Below are 14,802 nucleotides of genomic sequence, written 5' to 3'. Positions count from 1 at the left end.
TAACACCAAAGGAATTCTTGGACTCTACAAACCCTAGTGAGCCTTTCAACATTTAAATCCCTTGATTCTTGCCTTTTGATCTTTGATTTCACTTGGGGTTGGTTGGATAGGTTTAGGAGAAGGTTCTAGAGCTTTAATGGACTTAGGAAATGTTGGAAATGAGTTAAAATGAATAAGGGTCGGGTATATATAAAAAGAAAATCTGACACTGACCCGGATTTACGGTTCACTTTTACAGATTGTAAAAACTATACGGTCCGTATAATTGGACCGTAAAATCCAACCAGTAACTCACCCCTTTCTGGAATCTTTTTACGGTGGGAGTCAGCCAGATATATGGTCCGTAAAAATTTTATGGTCCGTATATCTGACCGTAAAGCCCACTTTTTCTGAAAACATATTCTCGTCGATTTAGTCAACCTTTAATCCTTCCAATACCTACTAAACATGAACTTAACCCCTTATAACTATAAGATAAACTCATCTAATCTCATTTAACCTTAATAACCCCTGTATCCAAGACTAAAACTACTAACACACAATGAAACTCAGTGTACAAAATCGCTGGGTGTAACATCCTTCCCCCTAAAAAAAAAAATTCGTCCTCGATTGTTAGGCTCTTAGGGATTCTACAAAAATTTTGCTAGAGTTTCCCCTGTAAATATGCCACTACCATCCTGTCACAACAACCCAAAATATACAGCGCCTCACAGGGCCACAACAACAACAACAATAATGGCCACACACGACCAAGAAATCGTTAAGAAGAAGCATTAGTACCTGGAGACAATGGTGGTTCTATCTGAACCTCCTCTGGAAGTGGAAACAAATGTGGATACCTAAACTTCATATCTTCCTCAGCTTCCTAAGTCATTTATTCTCTATTATTGCTTCTCCATAGAACTTTAAATGAAGGCTACATCTTTGGTTCTTAATTTCCGAACTTGCCTATCTAGAATAGCAATGGGAACTTCTTCGTAGGATAGTTGTTCGGTGACCTGAACATCATTTATCGGTACAATTCTAGAATGATCTCCAATGCACTTGCGTATCATTAACACATGAAAAACTGGGTGGAGGTCGACTCCAAGTATGAGGGTAGATCTAACTCATAAGCCACCTGGCCTATCTTGCGTACAATCTTGTAAGGCCCAACGTATCGAGGGCTAAGCTTGCCCTTTTTACCAAATCTCATGACGCCTTTCATCGGTGACACCATCAAGAATACCCAGTCAGTAACTTGGAACTCTAAGTCTCGTCGGTGATTATCTGCATAAGGTTTCTGACGACTCTGAGTTATCAATAATCGATCCTGAATAAGCTTGACCTTTTCTATGGCTTGCTGGATCAGATCTAGCCCTATTAACTTAGTTTCTCCCACTCCGAACCATCCAATTGGTGATCTACATTATCGTCCTTCTAGAGCCTCATATGGGGCCATTTGAATGCTAGAATGATAACTATTGTTGTAAGCGAACTCTATAAGTGGTAAGTGATCATCCCAACTACCTCCAAAATCTAAAACACATGCCCGTAGCATATCCTCGAGAGTTTGAATGGTGCGCTCCGCTTGTCCATCAGTCTGTGGATGAAATGTTGTACTAAGACTCACCTGAGTCCCTAAACCTTCTTGGAAAGATTTTTAGAAATTAGCTGTAAACTGTGCTCTTTTCTCAAAAATAATGGATACTGGAACACCATGGAGTCATACTATCTCTTTGACAGAAAGCTTTGCATAATCTTCAGCTAAGTATGTAGTTAACGACTGGTAGAAAATGAGCTGACTTCGTAAGTCTATCCACAATTACCCATATAGAATTATACTTACACTGAGAACGAGGCAAGCCTACGATTAAATCCATGTTAATCACTTCCAATTTCCAAGCCGAAATTTCCATAGCTTGCAATAATCCCCCAGGCTTCTAATGCTCAATCTTTACCTGCTGACAATTAGGACATTGAGCTACGAACTCTGCTATGTATTTCTTCATTCCGTCCCACCAATATATGGATTTAAGATCATGATACATTTTCATTTCTCCTGGATGAAAAGAATAATGGGAACAATGGGCTTCTTCCAAAATCTGGTGACGTAATCCTACAACATCCGAAACACACAATCTGCCTCGACATCTGAGAACTCCATCCGCTGAAATCTCAAAGGATGACTTTTTCTTTTGAGGAAGGGTATTCCTGTAGTGAACTAATATAGGATCCTCATACTAGCGTTCTTTCACCTCAACTACTAATGACGAAACAGCTGAATTCTGAATGGTAACTCCCGTATTGCCCAAGTCCATTAACCGAACTCCAAGGCTAGCCAACTGCTAAAGCTCACGAGTTAACTCTCTCTTCTATGGCTGAGCATCACATAAGCTACCCATATATCTACGGCTAAGGGAATCAGCTACAACGTTCGCTTTTCCTGGATGATATAGGATGCTAACATCATAATCTTTCAATAGTTCCACCCATCGACTTTTCCGCAAGTTCAACTCTTTCTGCTTGAAAATATACTGGAGACTTTTATGATCTATATAGATATCAACATGAACACCATACAAATAATGCCTCCATAGTTTCAAGGCATGAATCACAGCAGCTATCTTTAGATCATGGGTCGGGTAGTTTTTCTCATGTTTCTGCAACTGCCTTAAAGCATAAGTAATAACTTTACCGTGCTGCATCAACACACAACCCAACCCTACACCTGAAGCAACACAATAAACAACATAGCCCTCCGGTCCTTCTAGAAGTGTCAGAACCGGGGCCGAAGTTAATATGTTCTTTAACTCTTGAAAACTGCGCTCATAAGCATCCGTCCATTGAAATTTTGCTGCTTTCTGAGTTAGCTTCATCAATGGTGCAGAAATAGAAGAAAACCCCTCTACAAATCTTCTATAATAACCTGCCAAGCCCAAAAAACTACGAACCTCCGTAAGTGTTGTGGGTCTTGGCCAGGTCTTCACAGCTTCAATCTTCTAGGTACCCACCCGAATACCATCAACTGAAATAACATGCCCCAGAAATGTCACAGAATTCAATCAAAACTCACATTTTGAAAATTTTGCATATAGTTCCCGAGCCTGAAGAACTCTAAGAACAGCACGTAAATGGTCTGCGTGCTTTGCCTCAGATCATGAATACACAAGAATATCGGGATAAACACAATCACAAACGAGTCTAGGAAAGGCCAGAACACACTATTCATCAAATCCATGAATACCGCCAGTACATTAGTCAATCCGAACGACATTACCCGAAATTCAAAATGACCGTACCTGGTCCTGAAGGCCGTCTTCGAAATGTCCTTCCCGCGAACTCTCCCCTAGTGATACCCCGATCTCAAGTCTATCTTTGAGAACCATTTGGTACCTTGCAATTGATCGAATAAATCATCGATTCTTGGAAGGGAATACTTGCTCTTTATTGTCACCTTATTCAGCTGCCTGTAGTCGATGCACATCCGCAAGGAACAATCTTTCTTTCTTACAAACAACACAGGTGCTCCCCATGGCAATGAACTAGGCCTGATAAAGCAGTTTTCTAGCAAATCTTTTAATTGCTCCTTCAACTCCCTCAATTCTGCAGAAGCCATTCTATAAGGAGGAATATATATTGGCTTAGTATCCGATAGTATATCAATAGCGAAATCAATCTACCGTTCTAGTGGAAGACCTGGAAGCTCGTCCGGAAATACATTCAAAAACTCATTCCCTACCAGAACAGATTGATGAGTCGGCGACTTTACTTCTATATCTTGGACCCGGATTAAATGATAAATATAACCCTTAGCAATCATCTTCTTTGCCTTGAGATAGGAAATAAACCTACCTCTCAGGGACGCTGTATTACCCTTCCACTCTAAAACTAGTTCTCCCGGAAACTGGAAATGAACCATTTTCGTTTAACAATCAACATTGGCATAATAATAAGCCAACCAATTCATACCCATAATGACATCAAAATCTACCATTTTTAGGTCAATTAAATCAGTCATCGTATGACGATCACAAACTACAACCACACAATTTCTATATACCCGGCTAGCTATCACTGGGTCACCAACGGGTGTAGACACTTCAAAAGGTTTAATTGCCTCGGGTTTCACCCCAATACGATCGATAATATAAGGGGTAATATATGACAATGTAGATCCTGGATCAATCAATGCATATACATCATGAGAAGATACTGTCACGCCCCAAAACTCACCCTAGACGTGGCCGGCATCCGAAGTCATGAACAACCTCGGAAGAACCTAAGGATGCAATATTCAACTTCTAGAACCCACATGGTTCGCTACCCAAACGCCAACAATTTATAGATAAGCAACTAACTAATTAAAAAAAATGTCAATTATTAAATCAGCGGAAGTCTTGATAAAGGTATAACTTAGTCAAAACAGTAAAGCCGAAGCTTTAACGATAATCTTTCAACTACCCACGGAATGAATGTAAACTATGAAGCTTCTAATAATAAAGAATGATCGTCTAATCATCGGGGCGCAACCCGAAAAAACTAACATAAATAAATGGAACTAATAAATAGAGGATGACCCACGAATGAGCATGTGGGCTCACCAAATCAACAGCAACAAAGAAGTTCTCCTAGCGCTTTAGTCTTGACGAACCAGCTCTTCTTTGTTACCTAACATACCATCAAAAATAACAATGGTATGCCTGAGTACTTCGTACTCAGTGAGTGCCTCGGGGACAATATGACATATAAAAATCAGATACAATAATAAGTAAAGAAATCAGTTCTGGAAATCATGTGAAATCATTGTTAAACAGTTACTCAACTTGGTTCAATATGCTTGTCAAAGCGAATGAGAACCCCTTTTTATCAAGTTTACAACTTTCGGTTATGTCCTTTCAATTTCCAGAATATCATCAGTAATACTTTCATAAAGAGATAAAGATATCACACATGCCAATACAGGCCCAAGAATGAATCACATCGAAGGGATGACCTTTGAGGTTCCCTAAACATAACTGCACACCACACCGGAATATTAGACTCTCGGTGGCTATCCTTCCTCCCGAATAGGTAGGCATAAACCGCACTCGGGTAGCGAACCCGCAGTGGCCACTCTTCCTCCCGAATGGCTAGGCATTACCATGCTAGGATCCATAGTGACTACCCTTCCTCCCGAATAACTAGGCCAAACATAACAATAAAGTTCATAGCATTAAAGCCGAATCACAATTCATCTCAAGGTAGTCACATCATCAATTAGCATTTAAGTTCATCATGTCATTACAAAGATACATCATTTCATTGATAGTCTTGAAAACGTTTCCACTTCCTTAAACAAGGTTCAATTGTCATAGTTCATCATAAAACACCATTATCGACCCTTAGCCATTATTGATGATCATCTCTTATAGAGGGAAACGACTAGAATTACATATACATCTATAGAGTATAATACAATCAAGGTTTAATGCGGGCTTGTCCCCTCACACACACCAACCACAATCAAAGCATGAAATAGGGTTTTAAAGTATGAAAAGCTCACCTTTTTATTCAATAAAGAACTTTAGAAAAGGAGACACACATCTAAAATAAGATTTTCAAAAGAGACATACCTTAATTAAGCCTTACGTAACTCAACAATTCACTTTTACAACAAAGAACACCCAAAACCCTAGCTTGAGTCACTGTGAGAAAGATTACCTTGCACCCCTAGGTTTTTCATTCAAGAATCATGTTAAGAATCATGGGTTTATAGCGGTTCGATATTTTTTCCAATTCGCGTTTTCACTTGTCTCATTTAAAACGAAAAGTGTCTCAAGAAAGTACAGTTGTCAATTGTACCTGGAAAAAGGAAAAATATACCTCTACGTAATGGTACTCTAAATGGATAATGTTTTAGAGTCGCCACCTACTTTTTAGGAAATTAGAAAAATCAATTCGAAAAAGGTTCATTTAAAACGGTTAAATTTTAAAATAATACTAATCTAACTAAAGTATGGGTAAGTGTTCTGGTGATCTCCCGGGAAGGTGTTAGGCACCCCGGTATTAAGGATCCATAAAGTACGGTTGACCTACGGGTTCTAATAGTATGCCTTTGTAGATATCAATTACTTGTGATAAAAACAGTTTTTATTTCATATTTTTGCAAATAGAAATTAGTCATTCATGCCAAAAATACTCCTTTTCAAGAAACGAAAAATAGTAGAGTTTTGCCTAAAATTGAGCGTTTTTTGGATTTTCGGACTAGACCACCTAGGTTAAAACCTGAAGGCGTTAACCCAAGTAGAACACTACGTAAGCCCGCCCTAGTTTAGAAAAAGGATTTTTGGAAAAAATGTTTTTAAGTATAGAAAATAATTTTTATAGGCATACTAATATACTCCATAGGTTAGTCATATTTTTAGAACTTTTATTCAATTCTTAGTCTTAATCTTTACAAAAAGTCTCAAAGTTAACTCATTAGCCTTTTTAATAGTCAAAACAGTTCACCCAAAATGATAATACAAGTTTACAAAATATCTTTTCCAACTCAAGTTTTAAATCAATCATAGTAGTCCTAAAGTTTGCCTATAAGTTCAAAATCATATCAAAGGTATCCAAAATCTTCAAAATCATCTGCAATCCTAAACTTGCCTAAACGGGTTTTTTTAAAAATTTTGAAAATCAATTTTTAGCAACTCTTAGGCGTGATAATCTCATTCAGGGTTCCAATTTATATACAAGCATATACATAATCAAGTAAATAATATAAAGAGTAGGGAATTGGGCCGACCAAGCCCAATAGAAAAATGCATAAATAAATATTTTCGCTCCAAATTATGCTCCAATGCCTTAATCCTTCCATGATAGGGGTTGGCTCGATCTAGAAATGTTAGTGGGCCTCGAAAGATCCGCCAACAAATTGGGGAGGTCACAAAAGATAGGTGTACAAAACATTAGTAATAGGCCAAGATCAATTATTTAATTTACAAAGCAAAAAAGATGAATTAAAATACTTCTAAACCAAGCGCATAATTATCATACTTATAAATAAAAGGACAATTTATGCAAAAGGCCCAATAGTTCATATGAATTAGTAACAAACTCACAAGAACTAAGTTTTTTTTTTTTTTTTTTAATCAAAAGCTAACAAGAATGAATAAATCACACTAAACCTATCAACACAATGTCAAAATTCTAACTTAAGCTACTATTTTTCTTATTTTATCAATTTAATTAACCTAAAATCACATAACATTGTCAAAATAGTAATAAATCCATAGGATATTCACTTAATCATGTAAACAAAGTTACGCTAGCACATAGTCCTTTTCAACTACACAAGCATTATAAATAACATATAATCATAACTTAAAATGAAATAAGGGATGGAATCTCTTTTTCTTATTTTTTATCGATTTAACTAACCTAAAATCACTTAACATTGTCTAAATCAAACTTCTAATTTATTTTCATTTTTTCAAATAGTAATAAATCCATAAGATACTCACTTAATCATGTAAACAAAGTTAGGCTAGCACCTAATCCTTTTCAACTACACAAGCATCATCAACAATATATAATCATAACTTAAAATGAAATAAAGGATGGAATTTTTATTTTTATCAATTTAACTAACCTAAAATCACTTAATATTGTCTAAATCAAACTTCTGATTTATTTTCATTTTTTCAAATGGTATAAAATTCACATAATATCTACTTAATCATCAAGCAAGACTAAGCTAGCAAAGAATTATTTTTAACTAACACAAGTATCATAATAAATATATAATCATAACTAGAAATGAAATAAAGGATATCAATTTAACTAACCTAACATCACCTAACATTGTCTAAATCAAACTTCTAATTTATTTTCTTTTTTTCAAATGGTATCAAATTCACATAATATCCACTTAATTATCAAACAAGACTGAGCTAACAAAGAATTATTTTTAACTAACACAAGTATCATAATAAATATATAATCATAACTAGAAATGAAATAAAGGATAGAATGAGAGGTTACCTTTTGATGGGCCAACCTAAAGATCAAAATGAGGATTGGTTCAATCTACTTCAAGCACCAAATACTTCACAAATCTTTAAACCCCTTTTTCTTTTCATTTTTTTTCTTTTTCTATATGTATATCTTATATTTGTATCTTTTGTTGCTAAGCTTTGAATAGATAAATCAAACTTTAGCTTTTAGGATGCCAAATTTGAACTCGTTTTTCTCTTCTTTTTTTTTTCTCTTTTCCCCAAAAATAGAAGAAGAATATTCCCTTTTTTTTTTCCTCTAAAAAACGTTCCCCCCAAAAAAAACGTCCATTTTCTTAATGTCCATCCCTTCTATTTATAGGCAAGCCAATTTAGAATTCCATGGACAAAAATAGGCCATGTGGCCATAGCTTTTCCCCCAAAAAAGACATTATCCAAATAGTACAAACAAAGGTAAAAATGGATAAAATACCCTCCTTATTTTTATAAAAATGTAGCATAGTTTTTATATAGTTTTAGGTTAATTAGTCTAATACGCCCCTTGTAAAATAATATTTTGACGAAATAAAAATCATAATACGTTGTTTTAAAACACGAGTTTCAAAACGAGCCCAATATTAATATACTTCTGAATAATATTTAAAAATGTGAAAAATGTGGTCAAACATGAGCCGTAATTCATACGTCGTTTTAGTTAACAATTTTCCTGAGTTAGACGGAGCAGGATATGTATCTTCTTTTCAAATCATGTTTGTGAAAGTAAATAACTCGTAATTTTTTATAATCGTTAATTTTTATGGAATAATAATTATATCAACTTTTGCAATGTTCTTAGGATTTTTTAATTTTTAATTTTTTTAAGGGCATCCTTACTCCGTCATGGACTCAAAAAATTTGAAATTAAAATATGCGTTTTACGAAGTGAAAATGAGGTGTGAACAGCTACCCCTTCAATGTTCGAGGATGGCAAGGCCATCTTTGAGCTACGAATTTTGACAAACCTAATTTTTACCGAATAATAGAAATTACAGCTTTCCTTGCAAAATTTTGAAAGTATGGTCGGACCCCGATTTCTGGGCTTCCTACATATCTCAGGTTACATGAGAATTCAGGCCGTTTATAGTTCTAACTCTAGGAGGACTAACACATAAAGAAACCTTTAAACTATCTCAGGGTGTCCTAAAATAATCATAGGAATATGGCTGATCCTCGAAATTTAAGTAGCCTATATATCCCTAGTTTTGGGAATCAGACCAACTGTAGTTCGACTAGATAGCCCGAAAAGGAATATCCCTTTATGAGGGAATCCCTTTGACTATTTTCGGTTGGGAATCCGAACCGGAGGCAGTTTTTAAAAAAGATTTATTAGTGTTGATGCTTGAAGTGATTTTTCAATCCCTGGTGTAGAAAGCTTGGCTCTCGTACACGATTTTTGACCGGTTACCCAAGAAAAGTTCCACGTTTGCTCCGCATGTCTTGAGTCTAGCTCTTTTGCTTCTATCTCGGTAGTTTTTAGCCATCTCCAAGTGTCGAGTCCTGTGTGTTAGTGATTTGAATTTTTTTATCTTTATCGTAAATGTCATACCTGCGTAGCATTCTTGTCATCTGCTTTAAAGGTTAACTCCAGCAGTTTCTGTCATTTATCCGGCTCTTGGTGAACGTTCATCTGTATTTTCTTCTTTTCCTGTAGGTGTGTGCTTTTGTGCTTGTATATTTTTGAAATAACTTTGAATAATAATCACGATACTTTAGTTTTCTCTTTTCTTGTTATTTTAAGATATTCTCATTTTTCAATGATAACTTTCATTGGGATCTGGGTCGGGCTATACCGCATTTTGCGAAACCTTCACACCCCAGTCCGGTTGTCGTTTTCGTAAGCAGGATGCTACTAATGAAAATCATGTTTTCAAGTGCGGGGTCATTTTTGTTTCTTATGACATCCGCCACCCCTGAAAATTTGGACTCACATCATTTTCACACACTGCGGTGACTGTCATAAATCTGGTGTCGACTGCATCATTATCCTCATACGAAGTCTGCGGTATACCAGTTCGGGACTACATCACTTATAGTCAAAAATACCCAAATGTAGACTGCACATCAGAGTGCAGTGCCATATTCCTTTCATGATGACTACTAACCTCTGTGTCCAAAATTACAACATTTAGTCAGAATATTCAAGTTAACTACTGCATACTCAAGTGCGGAACCTTTTCTCATGACTACCACTATCCCTGAACCAGGATTACGTTAACTTGAAATAAACTGCAGTAGCGGCCGCAAATCTTGATGTAGGAATCACATTCGTATTTCAACGATTGTGGACATCAACCTCGAAATTATGCTACCTATTTTTGGCTATATGTATGGATGATGACTCAGCCCCTTCGGTATGTAGTCGTTCAATCCATATCGTCATCTTGAGGAATGAAGCTTACCTCGGTGGCAAGACTTACACCTTCCTTTTTTGACTCCGGGGAAGAATACCCGCCCGTCGACAGGGTTTACATCTTCCGAAAGGACTAGACTTTATTGGGAATACAGCATTTCAATGCTAATATCAACGCATCGTCTTCAAATCACAGATTGTCAGGATGAAAACTGTGACCACTTTTCGAGTAAAAATTAATCCATCTTTGCTGACATTCTGTGTCGATGATCTAAAATTTGATGTCAGAATTATGTCACCTGATTCCGATAAGGACTGTGCTTACCAAATTTAAGATGTCTAATCAGTCATTGTATCAAGGCAAGCCATGCGACGTCTAGCCGGGATCTCAATACCTTGACACAATACTGTTTAATGGAGACCAAGCTTTTGGTAAACCGTGATTATATCTTTCAGCAGTCTTAAAATTTTCTTTTTGTAAAAATCTTTGTGCTCTGCAAAACGAACGAACTTGCTAGCATAAAACAAATTTTACTTAGGGAGGATTTCGTTACCCTTTCTCGGATGCTTTTGCTTTATCACATCTCTTCAAGTTTTTGTCTTCGTTTTGCTTCGTCATCATTATTCCCTTTTGGGATGCTTTTATTGCTTTGTCTTTGAATTTTTCGTCTTTGCTTTTGCTTTTGTTGTTTCGCCTTTGGCTTTATGCTTTGTTTTGTTCCGCTAGCGCCATTTCCTGTCTTAATCACTGAACAAACAAGTTAGCGAAAAAAAAAACTCTATTTAAATAGCTTTGTTACCCTTTCCTGGTGTTCCTTCGTTGAATTGCAGCTTCTGTTGTTCTTCCTTTGAATTTTGTCTTAAATGCATGATCTTATTGGCATTTTGTTTGAATGAATAACCCTCTTAGAAATTTGAATGAATGGCCCTCTTGATTGTATGTGTCATCTCCTTAGCATGTTTAAACTGCAAAACCTTAGAAACCTTATCAGTAGATAATGTGGTATAAAGGTTCACCTAAGGTGGATGAATAAGTATGTCCCTTTCTAAGGTGGAAAAATTATACGTCCCTTTCTGAGATGGACAAGCAGTTATACATCCCTTTCTAAGGTGGACAAGCAAATATTGTCTTGGTAAAAATAAATTGAGATACCCAGAACCATGTGTTTGACATGGTTTATGTCTCATTGTCGGTGTGGGTGGCCAAAATGCTCTCCTTTGCTTTCTTTGAAGCCTTTGTTATGTGGCGATCATCTTGATGCCTTTCTGAATTTTGAATTATATTGCCAAAGTCCATTCTGATGGTCCTGCCACTTGTACTCAAAGCAAATGATTAGTAGATACGTTGTCGCATTGCTAGCGACCGTAGTTAAAACGATTCTTAAGAAAGAAACTTGGGGAAAGGGATAATGGTATATGCGAACCACTGAGCGTCTTTTCCTCGATGTAGAGGCAGGTCGTGTAGCATCCCCTTTGGGAGGATGCCACTTACGAAATAAAAGCTAATTTATGTCAAAAGATATTCACAATAATTAAGTGGCGGAAATAGGCCCATGAGAAAAAGGTTTAAAAGTGCGACATTTTTTTCTTCTTAACAATACACTTCGTAACATCCCTGAAGGAAATACAATATCAGAGTATCAATTTAATATGGTAGCACCCTTCTTGAATGATCAAAATGTTGAATCAACCCCCTAATGAAATTATATTCTCCGTTCAAAGACCATTGCAGGTTCATATTATACACGAATTTCAAACGTGTGAATACCGAAAGTAAACTAGTCTCCTCCTTGGTACATAATTACAAGACAAACTGTAAATTTAGTACATGCCAAGACATGTGTTAAAGCACACCCTAAAATAGAAAAACAAGTCACCGAGTTCAAGTTACAAGCTTATGGTCTTGTGGTCCAACAAGCCTCTAAAATTTCATACATAAGTGTAACATATGGATCATGTACAAGTCCCAAAATTTTACAAGACCTAGATGCATATGAAAATGTGATCTTCACTAAAGCTCCCAAAAAGTCTACTCCAAATGGTCATCTTCAAATCTCTTCCTGTACGTTACCTACGATAGAAAACAACTATCGCAAAGCATAAATTGGGCTTGGAGCCATTAGATTCTCCAATTCCCTTATCCGTCATAGGTAGCTCAATAAGATAATAATAAATCAAGTAAACAAGTATATCAAACCTTGAAGAGTTCCCAAATATCAAAATCAATATTCGAAGGCTCAAGTGTCAAGAAAGCTTATAAATCAATTCAAGAGAGTTTGTCAAACAACCAATTTCCCCCAATAGGTACGTCATGCCATCACACCAAGCATAATCAATATCAAGATAGACCGAAGCCCCAAATCAAGTAGGGTCGTCACCCAATAATCAAGAGAATCAAGAGCCATGTTGAAAGCGGCTTTCCACTCATACTCGAAAATGGACAAAAGTCCATCACCAAGATGAAATGTAAATCCAAAGTCAAGATGGGCAAGATCCGAATCAAGAGGCATGCCGATATCGGTGACAAAGTCACCGCAACAAGAAGGAAAAAGTCCCAACAAGAATGCAAAATGATCAAGCAATTCGTACAGGTGGGCGATTTAGCAAATATTTTGCAATACTTGAGATAATAACCATACAATGATATAAGATGAAGAGAACGGAAACAACACATCAAGATACTTCAAAGATTCCAGAAAATAAAGATATTCCAAGTTCAGGTTTATACACAAACCTTGGTGTTTTACCACACAATAAGTTCTACCACAACTCGAAGAGTTCAAATCGTCTACGCCATAGACCAACCAAAGTCCACTTCGCCAAACAATTCCTCTTAGCTTGTACAAGAGCATATATACCTTAAATACACAATAAAATATCAAATTAAGTTCAATGGTTTCAGCACGTCGAAACTAGACATGAAATCACCCTAAACTATGAAAACAGGAATTCTGGACAGTACTATTGTCTTGTATTGTGGCTCGATTTCAAAGGGGTGAACGGCAAAAATAGACTTTGTGGCCTTAATGAAAGTTGTAGATATATGTCTTGGGGTTTCAAAGAAATTTAACTCACTCCTATATCAGTTTTGTACAAAAAGATACGCTCAAAATACTAATAGTAGTACGTGTAGGGTTTGCAAAATAGAAATCTAGGCAACACCTGCCTTGTACTTCATCACCCCTTTTCTAGTAAATAAAAGAAAAACTGGGTTTTGGAGCCTGAACGATAGTTGTAGGGCTATGAAATAGATTTCTATAACATCTTGGATCACTTAAAACTAAATTTTATACAAGGAATTATGCTGGAAACACTAACAGCTGTCCAGTTCAAAAACGGGGTTTGTAACTTACCTCAATAGTGTGGAGTAGTTTGTGGCTCAACTCAAAACAAGTCTTAATGATTGATTTAGAGGATTAATATTATGAGAGGAGAGAAGCTTTGGGGTTTTATTTTGGTGGAGGAAACGAAATATGAAGAGGAGGTGGAGAGGCTATGAGCTAAAGGTAATATATTTACCTTTGGATAACTACAAACTTTTTTTGTTTGTTTGGATAATTACAAAAAAGGGGCTGCCCTAAATACATAAATATCTAATCCATTTAATAATTTACTAAGATAATAATAGGATCATCTTACATAACTACACCATAACACTTCAAACAAGTTCCAAACATCGTCAAGTTCAAGTTTAGGAAGTGCGAAGTAAATATATCCTTACTATCGAGATATGGTCTATCGAAATTCAAGAGTTAGTTTAAAAAATTTCGGGGTGTTACAGCTCTTCCCCCCTTAAGAAATTTTGTCCCAAAATTTACCTTATACTAGCCTCAAAACAAATATGGATATTGAATTCGCATATCCTCCTCTCGCTCCCAGGTAGCTTCTTTGCCAGATTGATTCCTCCAAAGGACTTTTACTAATGGAATTTTCTTGTTTCTAAGCTCTTTTATCTCACGTGCTAAGTTTTGAATAGGTTCTTCTTCATATGTCAAGTCAGGACTGACCTCAATGGATTCAACAGGAAGAATATGAGATGGATCTGAGCGATATCTTCTAAGCATAGAAACATGGAAGACATTGTGGATCTTATCTAACTCTGGTGGAAGAGCTAGTTTATATGCAACTGGACCAACTCTCTCAAGTACTTCATATGGTCCAATAAATCGAGGACTAAGTTTTCCTTTTTGGCCAAATCTCATAATCTTCTTCCATGGAGAAACCTTTAAAAATACCTTATCTCCCACTTGATGTTCAATTTCACGCCTCTTAAGATCAGTGTCACGACCCAAACCGATGGGCCGCGACAAGTGCCCGACCACTACTGGCCAAGCACTCCTATGCCTGCATTTACTTCTCACTGACTGTCCTGGGCCCATATACAATCTGTAACTGTGCTATATTGTCTCTTGAACAATCAACATAAAAGACACCGTACCAGGAACTCAC

The 14,802-nt window shown here is 36.5% G+C and overlaps 1 protein-coding gene across 1 annotated transcript; it reads right to left on the bottom strand.

The window, feature by feature from the left end:
- Nucleotides 1-14,183: 14,183 nt before the first annotated feature.
- Nucleotides 14,184-14,555, bottom strand: LOC132062439 (uncharacterized). The gene has a single exon (XM_059455014.1). The coding sequence runs from the start codon at nt 14,553-14,555 to the stop codon at nt 14,184-14,186; it is 372 nt and encodes a 123-aa protein (XP_059310997.1).
- Nucleotides 14,556-14,802: the final 247 nt, after the last annotated feature.

This window comes from Lycium ferocissimum, chromosome 7 (genome assembly GCF_029784015.1).
Source record: "Lycium ferocissimum isolate CSIRO_LF1 chromosome 7, AGI_CSIRO_Lferr_CH_V1, whole genome shotgun sequence".
Taxonomy (NCBI): domain Eukaryota; kingdom Viridiplantae; phylum Streptophyta; class Magnoliopsida; order Solanales; family Solanaceae; genus Lycium; species Lycium ferocissimum.
This window is presented reverse-complemented; position numbering and strand designations above follow the sequence as displayed.